At 43.4% G+C, this 21,718-nt stretch overlaps 2 protein-coding genes across 3 annotated transcripts; one reads left to right on the top strand and one right to left on the bottom strand.

Annotated features, from left to right (window-relative positions):
* Positions 1-262: 262 nt before the first annotated feature.
* On the top strand, positions 263-6,770 carry PREB (prolactin regulatory element binding). The gene is made up of 9 exons (XM_034421135.3): positions 263-707; positions 1,559-1,766; positions 1,987-2,204; positions 2,390-2,470; positions 3,744-3,868; positions 3,947-4,120; positions 4,629-4,701; positions 4,980-5,130; positions 5,240-6,770. Exons 1-9 carry the CDS (start codon positions 573-575, stop codon positions 5,332-5,334), a joined length of 1,260 nt encoding a protein of 419 aa, XP_034277026.1. The 5' UTR covers positions 263-572; the 3' UTR covers positions 5,335-6,770.
* Positions 6,771-7,874: 1,104 nt separating this feature from the next.
* On the bottom strand, positions 7,875-21,660 carry ABHD1 (abhydrolase domain containing 1). Of its 2 annotated transcripts, none has more exons than XM_034421137.3 (9): positions 21,531-21,660; positions 14,327-14,487; positions 14,024-14,203; positions 13,811-13,856; positions 13,200-13,312; positions 9,413-9,586; positions 9,219-9,267; positions 8,944-9,109; positions 7,875-8,868 (listed from the first exon to the last, which is right to left on the bottom strand). In XM_034421137.3, exons 1-9 carry the CDS (start codon positions 21,576-21,578, stop codon positions 8,630-8,632), a joined length of 1,176 nt encoding a protein of 391 aa, XP_034277028.2. In that variant the 5' UTR covers positions 21,579-21,660; the 3' UTR covers positions 7,875-8,629. The 2 variants fall into 2 exon arrangements, with proteins under 2 accessions (XP_034277028.2, XP_034277027.2); XM_034421136.3 differs by lacking the exon at positions 21,531-21,660 and adding an exon at positions 18,815-19,035.
* Positions 21,661-21,718: the final 58 nt, after the last annotated feature.

The following is a 21,718-nucleotide window of genomic DNA, read 5'->3' as shown; positions in this document are numbered from 1 at the left end:
TTAGCATGGCGGTAATTCCAGCAATTGCCCTATCGCTTTAAGACAGTGTTTCTCAACCTTGGAAGCTTGAAGATGGGTGGACTTCAACTCCCAGAAACCCCCAGCCAGCGCTGCTGGCTGGGGGATTCTGGGAGTTGAAGTCCACCCATCTTCAAGCTACCAAGGTTGAGAAACACTGCTTTTAAGACGTCTGAAACTTCTCCTTAGGAAGAAAATGGAGCACAGCTCGCTAACATTGCTTCCGCCTCTTAAACACCGCGTCATTTGCCCGGCTTCCGCCCTAACTACAGACGCCCAGCGGCGGCAGCGGCGACGTGGATATTTCTTTTGACTCTTAAAGCGACCGAAGGTTTTCTCGCCGGCCGGTCCTCCTTGTGCCGACGTGTGCTGAGAATTCTGCGCCTGCGCCACGTCAAAGGAGGACGGATCTGCGCATGCGTGGTCGAGATCAAAGAGCTGTTGTACCGTGAGCTACGCTAGAGAGGAGGGGAGCTGAGGAAAGAACAGCTCAGTGCGGAATTGGCATGAGTTGACCTTTGAACCCCGCTGATCCCGGCTTCGCTGATCCAGTCATGTCCCCTCGTCGGCCGCCCGAGCTCTACCGGGCTCCGTTCCCGCTCTATGCCCTCCGCATACACCGTGAAGCTGGACTAGCGCTGATCGCGGGGGGAGGCGGCGCTGCCAAGACGGGGATCACCAATGGCTTGGTATGGAAACTACGGGAGCAGGGCACACACCCCTCCTCCTGCCCTCTGTGCATTGGCTGGGAGCTCCCCTCCTGCCCCTAGAGCGGCACCCCATCACTCAGTTAGGCGGGGAATGGGGAGGGGTGGTGGTGTTTGCTGCAACTGTCAGAACAAGGTTTGTGCAGCATTGGACGAAGCTGCTTTTTGAAATGCACAGTGTAAATAGTGCATGAAAAAAAAAATCATAAACCTGGAAGAGTTAAGCATGCCTCCTTGGTCTGGGCTGGGGCACAGGGAACATTATGGCGCAGCAGACTTAAGTACTGTTAAGTAACACCAGCTGCCTGCAATTACTGCAAGTTCAAATCTCACCAGGCTCAAGGTTGACTCAGCCTTCCATGCTTTCGAGGTAGGTAAAACGAGGACCTGGATTGCGGGGGCAATAAGCTGAGTTTGTATAAAAAAGAACACCGCTTAGGGGGGGCCAAAAAGCCCTACTAAGCAGGTATATACAAAAGTATGTATTGAAGGCTATTGCTTAATGCATTGTAAGCCGCCCTGAGTCTCCGGAAAAGGGCGGCATATAAATTGAACCAATAAATAAATAAATAAATATATGGACTCCAAAGGAAAACATGAAAAGGACTACCAAGAGGGAAGAGTGGCTAGGCAGGAACTATGGTTGTCATTTCAGGCAAGGACAAAACCTTGCTTGAAGGAGGGCCCTCTGTGTACCCATTCTTTGGTACAACGATAAGGAAAGACAAATCTTGTCATCCCTGGCAAGATTTGCCCTTGGGTAGATAAGGAAGAAGGCCGTTTTGCAGGAGTAGTTGTGCCTCATCCTTCCTTTCTCTATTTTGTTCCCCAAGCATTTCTTGCAGCTGCACTGGAGAGATGGCAAGTTATCTGCCTCGCTGCTACATGCTCATGACACAGAGACCCGGGCCACCATGACTATGGCGCTGGCAGGAAATTTTATTGCTGCAGGGCAGGATGCTACTTGCCACATCCTGAGTTTCCAGCTCTTTAAATCTGGGCAGAAAACAGGTGGCAGCAGCGGCGATAGTGCTAAAGCAGGTGAGAACCTGACATTTATTTAGCTACAGAACTGAATTCCTAATATATTAAGGCCCAGAACAATAGCAGTCTAAAAACTAATGTAAAAGTGGAAACAGCAATACTTACAAATCTTGCTGATGCTGAAAACGGACAAGATCTGCAGAAGAGAGAGGAAAGTTGGGAGCTGTTGGTCAGAGAGGTTTATGGAATATTTCCTTATGTGCCATTATGCCTTTAGGTGCTGGTGATAAGGATCTACGGAGACGCAAGGCCCCTGTCCCCAATGAGAAAAGCAATGGCAATACACACAGGGAGATGACGGAGGTGGCAGTGGAAACTTTGCACTGTGTCCAAACAGACACCAGCCCAGATACTCTACAGAAGGCTGTGTGCTTCAGTGATGATCATACCCTTATGGCTACTGGTGGCGTGGATGGTTTCCTGCGAGTCTGGGAGGTACACCTGTATGGGGAGATGAAGAAATGGCCTATTGTGTTGTTGGGGAGCAAGGTTTTGGTCTGGAGCTACAATGGCGGAGAGAGGAAGAGGAAGACTTTTGGGTTGCAAAGCACTTCTTTCGTACATTAGGAGCGTGGACATGGAGGTGATGGTAAATCTCTTCTGTCTTACATCTTCCACAGTTTCCCAGCATGAAGAAAACTCTTGAATTCCAGGCACACAATGGTGAGATAGAGGATATAGCACTGGGTCCTGATAACAAGGTGAGAAAACTGGGATTTATTTGTTTCTACTGCTTATTAAGGGAAGTGATCTAAGGTGCCAACGAAGAAGGCAATATTGCACAATCTTCCCAGATTATATTCCAGCAGGATGAGGGAACGAGAGGAGAGAAGGGTTTGGGAAGAGCAAGTGATAGGGCAGAATTGAAGATGGCCCAAGGAGACAGGGATAGAAGTAGTTTCTGGAGAGATAACGTAGTGGTAGACATTATCAGGACTTAGATAATTTGCACAAATAACAGTTTTTAAAAATCCATTTCTTTTTAAAGGTATTTAATAAAAACTAATTTTTTTCTTTGCTATCTTGAACCTTCCCCACATTTTGCCATTACCTTCAAGTCTGAAAGGATTTCCTAAGGGGTTTAGTAGTGGTAGTGGAATAATAGGATAATTAACAAAAAGCTTGTCACAAGAGGGTAACATATGGCAATCCTCCCCCCACATCCAAAGGGGAAAAAACACTCAAAAATATTCTTTCTCCAGTTTGCCCAAAGACACCCAGCCAGCTTTCATGTTGATGTGAATCTAGGCAATTATAGATTATTCAGTTAACCGTAGTCAAACAAATAATGGTTAGTGTTATAGATGAATAGCCTTTGCTCAAAAGAGTAATGTGAAAGAGAGTGTGAAGGAATTATGTATCATTCTTCATCTAGGTAAGTTGAATAGCCTTGGAGTAGAGGACCACTGAATTATGTAGCCGCCTCTGACAGTCCACAGCATTTTCTGCTTCTTTCTGGAGTAAGGAAAGGCTAATAGAGAAAAGAGACAGAAGGCACAGAAAGCAAGAAAATGCAGTATTTCCATATTGGAGCATGCTTTCCATTGCACAGAACAGTTTCTGAAATCAAAAGAAGTAGCTTTTTAAAAGCAGGGATTGTCAGACCTATCACAAACTCCTTGCTGCTGTGTATGAAATGTGCATACCATTGAAAACTGGGAAGGGATTTCAAATCCAACAGGGACCAGTACAATATCAGATTTTTGGTTGCTGCTAGCTTTGATAGTTTCCAGGAAAGATAGAAAGAAGGAAAACATTCAGAGACAAATATGTCAGAACACAGAGCACCCATTAAAGATGCATAAGATGGAGAACAGTTCGACTGTAATGGTCGCTCATATGCAAAAAGCTTGATGAAGCACAGTGGAATAGTTGAAACTCATCTTTGGGTAAAGACTGGCTGGCATTGTTTTTATGGGCCAGATATAGTAATGGCGGTTGGGGATCATGGCTGCTCATATTGCATCTCTCCAGGTGGTGACAGTGGGACGGGATTTCCAGTGTTGTGTGTGGCAACGAGATCAGATGGTGACAGGTCTGCGTTGGAATGAAAATCTTCCAGGCATTCCAGACAAGACCTACCGCTACCAGTCTTGCAAGTAAGGGAAATACATAGACAGTTGGTATGGACCATACATGTGTACTTTCTATTTGGATGTTTCTTCCTTCTTCCACAGGTTTGGTACAGTTGAGGACCAAGCCAAGGCATTGCGACTGTACACAGTGCAGATCCCCTACAAGCGTGAACGACGTCCGCTTCCCTGCTACATCACCAAATGGGATGGACATAGTTTCCTGCCCCTGCTCACTCGTCCCTGTGGCAATGAGGTCATCTCATGCCTCTCTGTAAGGTGAGAACTTCGTTGCAAGCTTGATTTTCCTGTGTTCCACCTTCACAGAAGAAAGAGAAACTCTGGTTCTGTTTTTCATACATCTTTAACCTAAGGATGCCTAAACAGTGGTTTTCTGCAAGTTTTCTGCACTTGCACTATATTTAACCATATAGACTCGATTTACACAACATGCTAGCTATAGCACGCTTGGGCCACTTGTGGTTCATTGTGTCATACGAACTCGGTCTATACATTGTAAAATGGTGGTGTTAGATGTGTGCCCGAATAGAAACTGAAGCTCCGTAATAGCAAACTATAGTCTCTCAGATCCATTTCTCCTCTAATAGCCAGTAAGATTAATGGGAAGGGACTTTGCAAACACCTTGAAGAGTTAGTTTGGGTACTTCAAGACTGGAGCCTGCTTGGCCTTCAGAGGAAATGCTAATCCTCTAAAACACAATTTTCTATGTATTAGTGTACATGAATGTTATGGGGAATGCACATGGCTCTCTTTCTATGCTTTCAGTGAGACAGGCACATTCCTGGGTTTGGGCACTGTCACAGGCTCGGTTGCCATCTTCGTCGCCTTTTCTTTGCAGGTATGAGTTTACCCCTCCAAGATTGTGTATACATAATGCTCAGCTAGCTGGGCCAACCCCAGCACATACAAAGCCTGGTCAAGGCACAAGCCATTGTTGGAGTGAGGGGTGAAGATGTTGATACTTAAGTGTTTCAAACTCATGGTTGGCGTAGGGCTGGTATGCGTACAGTTGCAAGATCTTGCAGCAAGCCCTATAGGGAAAAGAAAGGATTACCTTGACTCTTGAGAGTCACTGGCAGGTTATCTCCAATTCTGTGTTTCTTTCTACTTCTCCAGAGGCTGTACTATGTGCGGGAAGCACATGGCATAGTGGTCACTGCTGTGGCCTTCCTGCCTGAGACTCCAGAACTGCTCAAGAGCAACGAGGCAGCCCTGCTAAGTGTGGCAGTTGACAGCCGCTGCCGCCTGCACCAGATTGCCTGCCGGCGTATGTTCAAAGCTGGGATGGTGGATTTAAATGTGGGATGGGAGTCCTGTCCTGCCAATATGGAGTCTCCTACAAACTCTTGGTGATTCAATGTTTTTTCTCTTCCCAGGGAGTTTCCCCATCTGGCTGCTGCTGCTCTTCTGTGCTGGGCTGATTGTGGGCACGGTCCTGTTACTACAGTTGGCCTTCCCAGGGTTCCTCTAATCTTTCTTCATGGTGAGGTTCCTGGAAAGCTTGGACCTTCTCTGCCCTTCCTGTAAGGGACACATCTTCTCCTTTCTAACCTCAGAGACTGGAGAGGGGACCCAGAAGCCAGGGCAATGGTTGCCCTAGTGAAGTGCGTGGTCAGGTGGACTTGGCCAAGCTGGAGGCTGGACCTCACATTGATCAGGTTTTGGCCTTGAGCAGTTCTTGTCTTAAGCCCATCACACTGAATGGGGATGAAGGAACTCTACTCCTCCATTTTTGACTGATCTGTGAGAAACATTCCAGCATTATTTGCTCTGAGCAAAGATTTCCTGTTTAAGCTCAGGGCTTAAACCTTGTATTATTAAACAATGATGGAGCAGAACTTCTCCTTCCTGCCTGCCTTGTTGGTTACTTCTCCATATCCTTGGGCAGAGTTGGCTTGGGCAGAGCTGGAGGTCATAACAATAGAAGGGTTCTTTGGGGCCAGAAGTGAAGGAGGCTGCAGCTGTTCCATGAAGACTCACCAAGAGACTGTCATTTGGAATAGCTCTGCTGTACCAAGTCTAACAGGAATGAAGCTATTTTCTTATTTTTCTGCCATAGCTATGTAAGAGAAGGGGGTGGAGAACATTAGGGATTTGGGGATTCCCTTCCCTCTTCAGCAAGGCTTCAAGAACACCTACAGCTTGACTCCCAAGAATCTCTCTAAAATACTCTGAATGTATACATAGAGCAAAGATGCTTGTGTTTGTGTTCATGCACATGCCTCGTATGTTTACAGTTTGCTTATGTCAGCAAATCATAGCTGTTCTCATGAAAAAACTAAGGATTTTCAGCAATTAACAGTCCCTCCAGATATCTGGCTTCAAGCATTCTCCAGTATAGATTTTTCCATGAAGTGTAAATTTATTTCCCTTCTTTTATTAGGTTGATTTCTTATTTTGGGACTTGGAAATATGTCAGCAATATCATACTTGTTCAATTATTTTAAATCCCCAGAGTTTATTAGGTCACCACTTTTTCGTAGAAGTGAAAATCATGACTGCTGATACAGTATGCTGGCGCTTGCCAATCAAACAGATGAAAATGGTCACAATCTGAAAAGAAGGTTAGGAAAGGTGGTTCTGCATCCTGCCATTTTTAACAGGGAAGCAAGAGAGGGAATTGATCTTCCTTGATAGTCCAGGTACAATGTTTCAATTGAGTGAGCCATTAACTGAGAAGATGAAATGAACTGGAACTTGAAGTTTCTTGTCCTTAATTGTAGGGAAAGCCTTGGGTCTAGTAGCGCATTTTGTTGGAGTAGCCTTTGAAGGTCAGCCATAGTTGGTCTGTTGCTACATGACCTTCATATATATTATGTTTATGGTAGTGGCGATCTTTTTTGGCTGTCTTCTTAACATGTTTAACTAACTAGATGATGACTGCATTAAAATACCATGTGAAATTTTTTAGGGGATTTTTTTTTTGTGCTCAATTTATTTGGCTAGGTAATGGTTCAGTATAGGGCAAAACCAGAAGGTTGCTTATTTCAGTCATTGGGATAAGCATGTTATACAACAGTGCATTGAATAATAGCCCTTTGACTTTCATGTCCTTGGTGATGTTTAGTTAGTTCATTATTTTATAACAAATATATTTCTGCATCAAAGGTTTTATGGTGGGGAAAATAGGACTGTTAGGGGAATCTGGATTTGGCAAGATCTGTCTTTCAGACGGTTTGAAAAGCTCCACCACTCAGTGCCCTAGCTTACACATTACACCATACAGTTTCCTTGGTTTTTCTCTTAGTTTGAAACCAGACATTCGTAGCTTGGTAAATCACAGTTCAGCAACATATTATCTAGAACAATGTGTCTGCAATTAAGTCTACATTTGCCCTGATACATAGCTTGGCTTTGTATAATGATGGTTTGAAATCTGTTTTTTTTTTTTATTCAGAAGCTACTGAGAGAACGTAACATTGTCTGTTAAGAGGTCGAGTAATCTACCATGGCTTTGTCTGCTAGCGGACGATTTCCAGAGTTTTGTTTGGCAGATCTTTCATTGACCCAATATTTAACAGTTGAATCTACATAGATGGTTCTATAACCATTCTTGCTTGCAGTCATATTTCCTGATTGGGAGGAACTTGAGCAATAAGTACCATACGTATTGTGATATAGTAGTACTATTTTTCTGTTCTTCCCTTTCCTGAGTCTGCAACATGCTAGCTGAAAGAAGGGGAAGCAGTAACTTCTCTTTTTTCTCCCCTAAATGACCAGCTTTTATGACTTCATTCTGTTTGTGTCATCTTTTCAATTGTATGATAATGAAATAGCCCAGTTTTTCATCTTATTGGGAAAAATATGTGATTTTAGATATGAACCGATTTGGTCTAGATACCAAAAGTTATTGTAGAAGATGGCAGCAACTAAACATTGGCTGATCTTGACAGATTGAATGGGGACATGGATGAGACCCCTCCAGGAAATTGCAGTTGCTGGCTAGACCAGGAAATTGAAAAATCACGCCAGAAGAGGGCAGTGGCAAACCACTCTCATTGTGCTGCAGGATTCAAGCTTGACCAAGAGAACTTTATTTTTACCAAAACCAAAATAATGGCCCCTGTCCTAGGGGCTCCTCTCTTGGGGAAGAGTGATCCAGGTTTCATTCAATGGAAGTACTGTAGCTGATTTTTCAGAGGAGGAAAATGATCACACACGGTTAACTGTTCCCCAAGGCAGAAACAGAAAGAGTTCTAGAAGACAGAATTAAAGTATTCCACAAGTTACCTTCCCAACTGCAGCAAATGCTGGTTGGGAGAAATTCAGACTGAAAACGGGGAAGGGAATTGTAGGATAAAGTGTCTGGTAACCATCTCCTTTTTTGCAGAGTGCATTCTAAGATGTGGCATCAGGTATAGCTTACAACCCACTATTTTACCTGTGGTTTGCCTAAATTTTTAGCCAAATATTTTTGTAGAGAAAAGCACACAAAACTGTTCTCCACAAAAGAAGCCAGGATGGAGGAATTAAAACAACAGGGAACAGCTGGTGTCTTCTTCATAAATGGAACAAACAGCCATATGCCCAAATGCTAGGAAAACAATCCTGTATTCTGCTGATCATCATTATAGCATCTTCATCTGTGGTTGCCATTCATAGCAGCAGATTCTGGCCAGGAGTCCTTTGGGAAAGGAAATGGGTACCCTAGGAGGACGGAAAGGATGTTGTGCATGGTGGTGTGATTAGTTTTGCCTCAGAGGGGTTTCATTTCTCTAAGGGAGATCATATTCACCCTTCTGTATGGTAGACGTTGTAACTCTTGATCATGTGCTGACCATCTTTGAATTTACGTTCTGTCCAAGCTGTTGGCTTCCCATGGCTACTGTTACAGCTGCCAGCTCCTCCTGATGTTTGAAAACAGCATCCATAAACTGACTAAAGACACGGTCCATGTAACTCTGATGGCGAGGTAGGAGTCCTTCTAGGAAGCCAATATGGCCACCTCGTGCAGTCACTAAGAGGGCGACGGTAGGCACGTGCTGTGCTGTCTCTGTGGGGATAGCTGGAAGAAGACGGAACAAATCAGAGCAGGCTCCCTAGTGATCTTTCTCTGCCCCAGAAAAAGTATAAGACTCACCATGTTGAGGAGAGAAAGGGTCATCTGAAGCATTCAGGCACAACACTGGCACTTGTAGGTGACACACCTTCTGGGAAGGACTGGCTTCCTGGTAATACTCCTGGCATGACTTGTAACCAAAGACCACAGACGTATAGCGCTCATCAAACTCACGGATGTTGCGAGCCTGGGAGAGCAACCCAGCGGTTGGGAAGGAGAGAGAGAGAGCACATAAGGGTCAAGGCATGGAGCATAGCTTGGGCCTAGAAAAGGTTGGGAGGGTGGAGTGATGGTACCTTCAGCACATGGTCCACATCCAATCTCCCTTCAATGACCTTCCTATGCCTGGAAGGAAAAGAGTGTTATGAGAGACAAAGTAGATTTTCTGGAAGGTAGTCGTGATACCTGCCCGAATTGGCAGAACTGGGACTCACCTATCTTAAGTTTTCAATCTTGAGCTAGGCAAGGTCCCATTATAGCATAAACTCACCGTTTGACCAAGTTGCACAGGTTGGTTGTGAGGTACTGGTTGAAGAGGAATTGGTTGAGAGGCCGCTCAAGGGAATGGGATGTCTCAAACGAGTCCCAGCACACTGAGCAAGTCATGGCAGCCACCAGTCCAGCTTTCTGTCCCTTTTGCCCCAGATAGTTGAGCACCACGATTCTGTCAAAAGAGAGTCTGAGTGGCTTTGGGCTGGGTTGGGCATAAATGGACATAGTTCCTTCCTTCCTTCCTTCCTTCCTTCCTTCCTTCCTTCCTTCCTTCCTTCCTTCCTTCCTTCCTTCCTTCCTTCCTATCCCTTCTATGGTTAAATCAAAAGACAGCTGGGAGCTGAGAAAATGCCTACCTGAAGCTTTGCCTTCTCATTCCATTCAGGAGTCATAAATGCTACACTTTCCTAAAGAAATTCCCATCCTGGAATTTATTAAAAGAACATGTTTTGCTGGATCAAAGTTCAAGATAGCTTTCAAGAGACACAGAACTCTTCACAAATGAAAGATGCAAGCTAAAAACTGTTCTTACTGTCCTAGACAGTTTCAAATATCATCCTTTGGAATAGACCCCTTTCCAGCAGAGAAATGAAATCCCTAAGAGATTATTTGGACTGAGAGCTACTTTTAGAGCAGCTATCTGTACTAAGTTTCCACCGGACAGCTTCCCTCAATCTGATGCCCTTCAGAAGTTTCCATTCTCTACAAGCTTCCCAACCAGCTTGGCTTCAAATACATAATCACCTCTCTTGACTTCCTGGCTATTCATTTAAAAATATTTGAGTCTTAGCTCCTTACTGTTACAAAAACAAGCATTATGAAAACTGCATCTATTTCTAATGGAAAAAAACAAGACAGATTTAAAATATTAAAGCAGCCTAGATACGAATGATGGCATCTTCAGAATGAAGTTGCTTTTTCAAAATTTTGCAGGCCTCAGGGCCTTTTGTGTAAGCAAGTTAGGGTCAGTGGTAAAGTAGATCTGCAACACCAAAGCTTGCCTTTGACCAAGCAAGTTGCATCTGTGGTTTTCATCTCCAACTAAAAAAGCTGTATATATATATATACTGAAATGCTGCCCAGATGCCTCCTTAAATAGTTAACTAAGAGTAAATGCTTCTCTGAATATAGAAAAGGTTTTACCCTAAGAGGCAACTGTTCCGTAAGAAGATAGTAGACATTTGCAATATCAGAGGCAAGTTCCTATTTTGCATTACTATGTTCTAGAAAAAGTGTGTGCGGTGTCGCTGACTCATACCTACTGCCAACATGACTGAGCAAAGAAGACATCCGGGCTGCCTTTCACCTAGATTTATCAATTAGGAACAGAGTCCTATCTCAAACGCTTTGCTTTAGCTCTGTAACTGGTTCCAATATGAAAGAACAGGATGAAACTGATTTGTTCTGTGAGGTTGTTTTCTGGAGCTGTTTCACTGGTTCTCATTAGCCTCTTGGACTCTCAGATAAACAATCAGACAGTCCATGAGCAGCTGGGAAGGAAAAAACAGCCTCCGTGGAGACTTTCATCTCTAGTTTTCCATATAAAGAGTAGGCAGTCTTTGACCTACATGCTGTCAACTTGCAAAGCTTTTAAGTTGCCATGAGCGGGAGGGAAGGAGAACTGATGGAGCTGATTAATTTCCCTAACTGAAACTACATTCCACAGATGTCCCTCCCCCACCCGCAATCAATAGGAGAGTTTTGGGTTTCACAGCCCGCCAAAGTGGTTAATTGGAGAATGTGATTTATGACATGGCCAGGGAGGAGGGGAGAGACGGGGTCATAGGGGAACGTAAATCTATGTGGGATTAGTTCTAACTGCATTTGAATATTGCCAAAATGGTGCTCCTAATAAATGACTGTATTTCTTTTGAAGTTTGGATCATGGCTCATGAATTAATTAGGGCATCTTTTGGAAACTTCACACATGCAGTCATCCATACTCATCTGTAGCCCACAAAACATTTGCTTTTATTTATTTTTCCCCATGGGAGGGCTAAGGGTTGAAATGAGTCCCACAAATATATCTGCTTTATTCCTCAAAGACTCATGAATCACAATGACATTAGCCTAATCCTTGGAAAGATTAAGGGATAAAATGCCTCTGATTTAGAACTGATTTTTCTCTTCCATGTGCAGAAAAAAAAATCCCCAAATCGATCATTCCTGCTCCATTGTCATTAAATTATAAGCCATAATGGTTGCACATCTGTCCTATAACTGCAGTCTGGCTTCTAGACAACATGGGGTAAGGAAAGGCCATTAAAACTAACCAAAACAACAACAGCTCCCCAGCTTGCTGGGCTCAATCAGTAGGAGCATAGTGTGTGAGTGTATTGATACAAAGGAGAATAAGATTTACATTTTCATTGGGAACATTAAATGACTATGCTTTACAGCTTTTTAAAAAAATGAACTTTTTTTAAAAATTGATTTATATGCCGCCCTTCTCCGGAGACTCAGGGCGGCTTACAGTGTGTTAAGCAATAGCCTTCATACTTTTGTATATTGTATATTTTATACAAAGTCATCTTATTGCCCCCTACAAACTTTGTTCTGCATTCCTTCCTACCTAATAAAGGGCTTACACCAGTTTATAAAGAATGATGAAATTAAGAAATAAACAGTGCTGCTGAAGTCATTCTCTTGTCCACACCTCACAATTTGTGATGCACTTTGTTCTAAATGGCTTCTCACCTCAAAAAGGAGCTTACAGCAATTTATAAAGGCTGATGAAATCCAGCGAATACAGTGTGGTTGAAGTCATACATTTGCACACGCCTTACAAACAATCAAGGAGTTATGCAAATTATGGGGTAAGAGCATAATCAAGCAGCATTTTCCCAAAGGAAAAAAGTAAAACTATCATCAGAAGGTTGGGGGGAAATGCATATCTGTAGGGAAAGCCATATTTAGTAGAGCTTGGTGCCTTATATGAACGTTCAGCTAGGTTGAAGATACAGCAGAATCAAAGCTTTTGTCCTATAATCATTTTAAGGTTATTAGCTTTTGGCTCTGTTGGGGTTGGGTTGGGAAGCGCCCAGTAGGTGTAACAAGTCTTCATGCACACATGGTACCCCTTATTTTAGCAAACTGCAGGAACTCAGGTTACTGAAAATTGTGGTACTAAATATATTGGTGATACAATCTAGGAATGTTTAAGTCCATGAAATAGGTGAAACAAATCACACTGAGGATTGCTCACCCTGATGTAGGGGTGAAATCCAGCAGATTCTGACAGGTTCTAGAGAACTGGTAGCGGCAATTTTGAGTAGTTCGGAGAACCGGCAAATACCACCTTTAGCTGGCCCCAGAGTGGGGTGGGAATGGAGATTTTGCAATATCCTTCCCACAGGAGTGGGGAGGGAATGGGGGTTTTGCAGTATCCTTCCCCTGCCACGCCCACCAAGCCACGCCCACCAAGCCACACCACACCACGCCTACCAAGTCATGCCCACAGAACCAATAGTAAAAAAAATTGGATTTCACCACTGCTCTGACCTCTGTGTGTGAGTATGTGTGTCTGTGTGTGTTTTAGGTGACGCAGATGCGGCCGAAGAATGTGTCACTGGAAATACACTGGTATGTTTGGGAAGAACAACATGATAATGATAGAGATATCATCATATTTAGCACAATATTTTAACTGATTTGATTTTCTATTTTTAAACGGATCTATGATAATGTGAAATACAGAACCAGACTGCTTCTTCCTGGCATGCTCCTTGGGAGTCATAAAATTATGCTTCCTCATTTTCCCTTCCTTTGCCCAACCTAAGTCTCACCCGCCAAGAGAAATGCCAACTGCCATCAGTGGTGCACAAGGGAACCGGCGCTTGATGTGGTCCACTACCAGTTCCAAGTCTTCAGTATTGGTGGCAGAGAAAGCCCGGTGGGTCTGAAAATAAGAGAGAGGGACATGGATGGGAGACCAAAAAGCAGTCTTGAACAGCAGCAAAGAGCTGCTTCTTCTAAAAGAGAGGCATGTGTTTCCATATAGATTACCTGTAACAGACAAGCCCTGCCCTCCTTTCCCATGTAATTAAAAGGATTTGTACCTATCTCAGCTGCCAACATGTACACAGCAGAGGTGGGTTTCAGCAGGTTCTGACCAGTTCTGGAGAACCAGTAGCGGAAATTTTGAGTAGTTCGGAGAACCGGTAGTAAAAATTCTGACTGGCCCCCTGCCCCCATCTATTCTCTCCCTCCCAAGTCCCACCTGATCGGGAGGAAATGGGGATTTTGCAGTAACCTTCCCCTGTCATGCCCACCAAGCCATGTCCACCAAGCCAAGCCACGCCCATCAAACCACGCCCACAGAACCGATAGTAAAAAAATTTGAAACCTACCACTGGTTCACACAGACAATTTTGTGCTACACTGCAATAATTCTTACCAGCAGCTTTTCTCCTCTGCATCCTCGATTATTAAACACAACAGCCCTGGAAGGGAAAATGGTAAATTTCCATAAGAAGACATCATTTTCTTATTAGCCTTCAAACAGAACTGAACTCCCAAACGAATGTGGCACTTGATCCAAAGTGAAACAAATCCAGTTCTCCAAATTTCAAAACATTGGGTGTTTTGTGTGTGTGTGTGTGATTCTGACCTGTAGCCGTGGGTCTGAGTGCTGCGTACCAAATGCAGAATGTATGTCTCTTGGCTGCTGCCTGTCAAGCCTGGCAAAAACAGTACAATGGGGCAATTTTCTGGGTCAGGATGGGTCCCATCATCAGGATCAGCCCAATCCAAGAACAGCTGCCCTCCATCTGCAGTTTGCAGCAATTCACTGAATGAGATGTAAAAAGATGAGGCAAAATGTGAACAGAATGGCACTCAGTGTCATGTCCACTGCCACAACCCAACAATGCCCAGAAGTAGCAATGGCCTCCCTCCTTCATAGTGGACCCACCTGTGGTAGGAGACAAATGGGCAGGATTTGATAAAGACACGGACAATGGTCTGAAGTCGACCTTCAAAGCACCATGGTGTAGGGTAGAATGTCTCCTTCACAACTGGACAATACTTCTCCAAGAAGACCTGGAAAGGCTGACAAGCCACCAGTAGTGGGCGCTGTAAAGGAACGGGTGGAATTACAGACAGTGAACTTGAAAAACAAACTCAAGATGTCCTCTGCTGCCCTTCAGTAGAGCCATTCCTCAACTACTTGGAGAAGGTGGATCACACTGAGGCAACAAGGCAGGGAAGCATTTGCAAATTAGAGGAAAGTCTCTCCCCCCACACACAAAAGCTTCTCTCAATACCCTGAGAAGCTAATAAAAGTGTTATTTTAATTATAAGATATAACAGAGCTTCAAAAAGTACAGTAGAAAGCAACCATATTTATCAAAAGACTGAAATGCCTTTCTCAAGAAGAAAGTCTAGAACGGCTGGGACTCTAGCTTCGAAAAACACTGGGAGGGGGATGAATAAGGCAGATAAAATAATGGATAAGGATACATTTTTCTTCCTCTCTCAGAATGCTCAGACCATTATGACCAGAAGCCATCTAATGAGGCTGAGTGGGAAAAGATTTAGAACAGATTTTTTTTAAAAAGGAAGCACTTCTTCACCCACCGGATAATGGACTTGTGAAATTCATTACCACAGGATTTGGTGATGATAACTAATGGATGGTTTTCAAGGGCAACTGAGTAAATTCATGGAGGGAAGCCTGAAGATTCCTTGGACTGGAAGACTTAGTGTTATCTCAGGGTTGGGGGTTGCCTGCCCTAACCAGTAGCTGCAAATGAATGATGGCTGAGAGAAGTATATCTGCCTCCTTGGCTTGTGAGTATCTTAGAGGCAACTGGTTGGTCACTGTGGAAAACAAATTACCGGATGAAGATGAACGGTCTGATCCATCAGGTTTGTTCTTGTGTAATACAGGTATGTGTAGGCAGACAAGCTAGCACATCTAGATTACAGTCAAATTACAGTCAAAACCTGAGGAATTATTTTTGAAGGTCATTGTTCTGGCATGTTTCTGGGAGGGAGAAATTGGAGGTAAATTGATCCCTCTGAAGGATATGCCCTAATTTTGCAATCCTAGAACCAAAGCAATGAAGGCACAGGCCATATTATGCATAAGTCAGAATTTGTAATAGGATCCAAGGATGTTTCTAAGCAGGCAACTCGTCTGTCCTTATACGATAAACAACTACTGTTTCTTAAAATTCAGCCAGTAATGCAAGTGTGAAGTTTCCAAAAGATGCCCTACTTAATTCACGAGGCTCGAGCCAAGTTTCCAAGAGAAATCCAGTCATTTATTAGGAGCAACATTCTGGCAATTACTCAAGTGGAGTCAGCTCTGACCCCATGTAAAAAAAATGCCCCCCCAATACCCTGTCTCCCCCTTCCTCCCTGGGCATGTCATAAATCACATTCTCCAATGGACCAAGTTGGCAGGCTGTAAAAACCCCACCCCTCCTGCTGACTCCAGTAACCTAGGATACAACCTGGAGAAAGGCATGTATGGAATGTATTTTCAGTTGGGACAACCAAACAGCTCTGTCAGTTCTCCCCCCCCCCCTCCTGCTTATGGCAACTTGAAAGCTGGTCTGGAAAGCTTTACAACTTGACAGCAAGGTTCAACTGAATGTAAAACACTGAACTCTGCATGGATATCAAAAACCAGACTGTGAGTTCTAGTTCTACCATATGCATGGTAGTTTTTGGGCCAGTCACTCTTTCTCAGCAAAACTCACCTTGAAGGGGGTGGTTGCAGGGAAAAATAGGAGGAGAAGGGAATATTATGTATGTTTGCCACCTGGAATAGTTTATAAAAATAATAAAGTTGAGATAACTCAAGCCTAGCAAGATGGGAATGGCTGTGGATATTTGGACACTCCAGAGACAATGTTCTTCCAGCTTTAGTTCTGTATGGGTTTTCACTACCCCAGACAGACCTGCTACGCAATCTGGAGGTTCTCTTGGACTTTTGGCTCCTGGTCAGAAAGCAGGTGGCAGCTGTGGCAAAGAAGGCTTTTTCATACCTTTGGGTGGTATGCCAATTACGCCCTTATCTAGACTAGGAGGCCCTGGTCACAGTAACCCATGCCCTTGTAACCTCTCATTTAGACTACTGTAACATGCTCTACATAGGGCTGCCCCTGAAGAGCATTTGGAAACTCCAACTGGTGCAGAATGCAGCTATGCGGGTAGTAAGTGGTGCCAGATATATCACACATTTAACATCACTTCTGTATGAGCTCCATTGGTTAGTGGTGGGTTTCCAGGTGCAATTCAAGATGCTCGCTGTCACCTTTAAAACCCTACATGACCTAGGACTGGGTTACCTGAGGGATTGCCTTTTTCCAAGTCTCTACCCATCCAACTCAATCTAACAGAATGGGCAGATTCCATCAGCCAAAGAATGGTGCCTAGTGGGATCTAGAAGACAGGCTTTTTCCGCAGTGGCCCCTGCTAGGTGGATGGTCCTTCCTTCAGAGATTAGAACGGCACCAATCCTGTTAGCCTTTCATAAGACTCTAAAAACTTGGCTTATGTTCCAGAGCTTGAGGTGCTGAATGTGTTCAGGATCCTGTTTCCTGGCTGTATTGCTAACTGGCCCAGTATCTCAATTACTGTATATTTTTATTTTGGATGTTTCTATTGTTTTTATGGTTTTAAAATGTTTTTAGTGTCTTAATAATAACTTTTCAATTGTACGCCTGGGCATAAAAATTGATGCCTGGGCATAAAAATTGAATAAATAAATTTTAAAAAATTATTTCATGGCAGGATTGAGTCATTGGTGAGTTTCACTTACCTGTGCTACCGGTTCGCTCACGCACACGTCACTTCTGCACATGCGCAAGCGTATTTGATGATGTCTGGACGGGTGGGCGGAGCCTCCCACCGCCACTACTACCAGTTCGCCCGAACTGGGACGAACCGGTAGCAACCCACCACTGGCTTGAGTATGTGAAATTGAGTTTAGCCTTTCTAGTGGAGGCTATCTAGAGCAGGGGTCTCCAAGCCTGGCAACTTTAAGACTTGTGGACTTCAACTCCCAGAGTTCCTCAGCCAGCTTTGCTTAAGGCTTAAGCTTTGCTGGCTGAGGAACTCTTAAAGTTGCCAAGCTTGGAGACCCCTGATCTAAAGTGTCTTGGCTTTTGATGGAGCACTGATCCAGCTGTCCAGGCTAGCATGTTCCCTAGAACCAGTGTGGTGTAATGGTTAAGGTGCTGGACTAGAAATTGGAAGACTGAGAGTTCTAGTCTTCCCTTTGGCCTTGAAACTGTCTGACCAGGCACTCTCTTTCAGGTCCACCTACCACACAGCATGGTTGTTGAGGGGAAAACAGGAGGGATATTATGTATGCTGCCTCCAGTTTTTTTTTTTAAATTTGATTTATATGCTGCCCTTCTCCGGAGACTCAGGGCGGCTTACAATGCGTTAAGCAATAGCCTTCATACTTTTTGTATATTTTTACAAAGTCATCTTATTGCCCCCACAAACTGGGTCCTCAATTTACCTACCTTAGAAAGGATGGAAGGCTGAATCAACCTTGAGCCTGGCAAGATTCGAACTTACTAATTGCAGACAGCTGGAGTTAAATTACAATGCATTAGTCTGCTGAACTATCCAGGCTCCTGGACAGTTGTACAAAGTAAAAGCAGAATATAAATTTAAACAAACTCTTTATAATGTCAATTAACCAAGCTGCAAAGGCATCCGCACACTAATTCTTGGCAGCCAAAGCAAAGCACATCTCCACCCATGGGAAGGGTATAATTGCAAACAAACTAAATACCTGGAGAGCTTTTGGCTGGAGGAGGTAGGATAAAAATCAACCAAAAAACAGTTTGTATATATCCCTGAATGAGAAGCATATTCCATAGAAAAAAGAAAACGACATAAAGGCAGTTGTATTATGGACAGAACATGCCAACACTTGGCAGTTAGAATGAAGGTGAAAAAACAGGAGTGGGCAGGGGAAAGCAAGAAAGCAGGTGAGGAGTTTCTGTTCCTGATTATTCCTGTAGCAAGAGCAGAAATAGCAACGTATAAGTGCAGAATGCTTCAGTTGAGTGGCTTTCTGGCAATCCTCCATAGGGGCACTCCTGGTAGTAAGGCAGTAGAAAGCAGAAAGGATGGAAACGGGAGTCAGAGAAAGACCAACAGAAAGTGAGAAAAGCATCGTGTGAAGTTGGCCACCGAAGTTTCTATGCCCCCTTTCGCGGGTTCCATTTTGGAGTTCGGTGGGAACCCTCTGATAAACTTCAGGGAAGTTAAATAAGAGTCATTTTTATTTTCCATCGCCCCGAAGAAAGAAAGACTCCGCTCATCGCTTCGCAAACAGGCTCGCCTCGGAACTTTTCCTGCCTCCCCTGACCCATCCCTTAAGGCTTAAGCGTTGCCCAAAGAAGCTGCAGTACCGGTGCTTAAGGCTGACCTTGGGGACGCGCGCCCAATAGTACAGGAGCCAACCGGTGCTGCAGCCCAACAACAGCGACAGTCCCAGCATCGTCTTGACTTTGTCCTCCCTCGTCGGCGGAATCAGGGTCAGCCGGCGGGCAGGCAGGCAAGGAAGGCACCGCTACAGCAAACTAGGCGAATACAAATGTCAGACACAGCCCTGAAAGGCAGGCCCCGCCCCCTTTGCGACGAGCAGGCGCCTTTGCTCCGTCAGCCGCTTGCCAGCCATCTTTGTGATGGGCATTCCCGTTCATCAAACCCGGCACCGGGCGAAAAAGAGGCTGGAACTCGGATCTCCCGTGTCAGACAAGAGATCAGGGTTCAGAAGTGTTTGCTGAGCAGAGCATCCTTGCACATCTGCCGCCCTTCGTGCCATTTCAGCGTGTCTCTTTCTTTTTTCTGGGGAAGGAAGGGAAAAGTCCCCGGCGATCTTTCCTTAGCACTTCCTTGTAACGGGCTAATTTACTTTATTGAATCTACATCCATTAACATCTCGATCGTGTCCGCTCCGGTCTTGCTTTGCATGAAAATGAGTCTAGGAGACAGACCAAATTTCCTGAGATGGTCAGTTGGTGGGGATGAATCGAGAGAATGAGTAGAGAGAAAAAGGAGGAAAAAAATCCCTCTAAGCTAAGGCAATAAAGGGGAGAAAGAGCAGAGGAGAAAGAAAACATTAGGTTACTGAAAAAAACGATTGTTAAGAAAGCATTAAACTGACAAGATTGTCCACACCAAGCTAATCGAGGCATCAGGGAAAATAGAAGAGGAATGATAAAACGTGGGACTTTTAGCCTATGATTTCACTTCCAAGAAAATAAACAGAACTTCTGAAGATTCTGAACACCTTTGTCATATTTGCCAGGTGAAGCTTCGACTTCCACACTAATATATGAGTATAAGAAGATCAAACCTTTGTTTTCATTGCTATTAAATTTATTGATCACAATTAAAGCAATGTAATTGTGGCCATTTCATCCAACACAACTATCCTATAACAGGAAGAGTAGGCTGACACTGCTGGTTAAGGAGATCATACTAAAGTCAGTTGAAGCATTAGGTTAGGGATTGCATTTTGCACATCTTAATTTTGGTTACATAAAACTAAATTAAGCTTGGGGGTGTAGTGTTTATGCAAACCCCCCTCCTAAATAGATTTTACTAATTAGATTAAGTGGCTGTGGGAATCAAGCCATTGATCTGAGTTCAAATACTACATTTAGTTATTAAAGACTTTGAAGGAGATCCCTATTCGTCTGTGGTGATCAAAAATCAGAATTTTGCGACTCTTCCCTCTCCTTAATACTATAGAGTGTGGAACAAATTATATGTATGGTTAGAAAAAAGGAATCAAAACAATAATTCGGAATGTTAATTTAATCGGGTTAAAACGAGGAAGTGTAAATTACTGAATAGCGTTAACCTGACAGTGATGATTGTGTAAATAGATACAAATGTAAATATAAGTACATAGACGAACAATTGAATAAAAACAGAGAATATATATCCATGACAATTCAGTAAGCTGTAAAATAATATATGATGTAATATGTTTGTTATGTGTTTTTAATGTGTTTTTGTTTTTGTTGTATTTTTCTTTATTTTGTTTTTAAAAGTCAAAAGTTCAATAAAAATTATTTTTTTTAAAAAATCAGAATTTTGGTAGCATCCGATAAAGGAATGAAATTATTCCATTCATTTGATGTTCTGATGATGTACCTGATGAAATGAGCTGCAACTCATGAAAGTTTATGCCATTTAATAAAGTTTGTTAGTTGGAAAAGGTCTTACCAAACTTCGTCTGATGTGGTGTTACTATATTAACCCATTTTCTGGAGCCACATACAGTATGTGAAATAGTAAACTAAATGTGCTGGGTACACATTATTTGCATAGTTATGTACGTACAATTAAACTAATCAAGCGTGGTATATTATGAAAATGTACCTGATTAAGCATGCTGGGCAAACTCAGCCACTAAGAGAATGATGTACTTCAATCTCCTTAGCCAAGACAGATTCAGAATTCTGCCTCTTTAACTGTTACTCACACACTGGCTGGGTTCAGCCAAAATGTGAGGTTTCTTGTTTCTAACTTGGTGCATTGGTGTGTTGAAGCAAACAGTTATTGTAATTTATAAACCTAAATAAATGTGAGTTATTCAGTTCACCACAGACAAATAAGTAGCTTGATGTGAACATGATTGTCAACAATTTCCAGAACCATACAGCAATAAAAAAATTTTAGTGGAACATTTAAGCTTGATAGCTGTATTGTGAGAGAAGTGTCAGCCAATTCTGTAAGTTTAGTGAAAAATTCTGCCTTAGTCATCTACCATAAAACTGTTTTTCTTTCTTTCTAAAGTTTCTAAACAGATATTTCTAAGAAACTAATCAGCCTGAAAATAATTAATTTTCTTGGATAATTGTACATTATCCAAGAAAATGCATTTCACATTGCATTTCACATTGCAAACAAAACCTACTCTTTATTTTATTGTAGGAATGAAACCCAATCTTGGAATTTATTCAGCAAATCATTTTGTCATGAAGCTTCCTAAATGTAGATACCGTGTTCTCCTGAAAATAAGACCTGGTCTTATTTTCTTTTGGGCCCCATAATAAGCACTTGGGCTTAGTTTTGGGGATGTCTTATTTGGGAGGTGGACTTGCCCCATGCGCCCCGTACCCACTTACCTGGTCACGCCAGTGGAGCCACTCATGGTAGAACACCATGAGGCTCATCTCGCTGGTTGAGCTGCTTGCGGCAGGGCACCGCAAGGCTCGCCTCAGTGCTGGAGCCACTCCAGAACGCCACAAGGCTCGCCAGTGGAGTCATTCATGGCAGAACACCGTGAGGCTTTCTGTGAGGCTCGTCTTGCCGG

The sequence above is a fragment of the Pantherophis guttatus genome, chromosome 1 (assembly GCF_059756535.1).
Source record: "Pantherophis guttatus breed Tessera chromosome 1, ASM5975653v1, whole genome shotgun sequence".
NCBI classification, from domain to species: domain Eukaryota; kingdom Metazoa; phylum Chordata; class Lepidosauria; order Squamata; family Colubridae; genus Pantherophis; species Pantherophis guttatus.
This window is presented reverse-complemented; position numbering and strand designations above follow the sequence as displayed.

Coding starts and splice junctions, on each gene's coding strand:
- PREB (XM_034421135.3), top strand. CDS start 573: ATGTCCCCTCGTCGGCCGCCCGAGCTCTACCGGGCTCCGTTCCCGCTC. Junction 4,702..4,979: donor TCGTCGCCTTTTCTTTGCAG/GTATGAGTTTAC, acceptor CTACTTCTCCAG/AGGCTGTACTATGTGCGGGA. Junction 5,131..5,239: donor GCACCAGATTGCCTGCCGGC/GTATGTTCAAAG, acceptor TTCTCTTCCCAG/GGAGTTTCCCCATCTGGCTG.
- ABHD1 (XM_034421136.3), bottom strand. CDS start 18,886: ATGCTGGGACTGTCGCTGTTGTTGGGCTGCAGCACCGGTTGGCTCCTG. Junction 9,110..9,218: donor ATGTGGACCATGTGCTGAAG/GTACCATCACTC, acceptor TTGCTCTCCCAG/GCTCGCAACATCCGTGAGTT. Junction 8,869..8,943: donor CCCTTTCTCTCCTCAACATG/GTGAGTCTTATA, acceptor GTCTTCTTCCAG/CTATCCCCACAGAGACAGCA.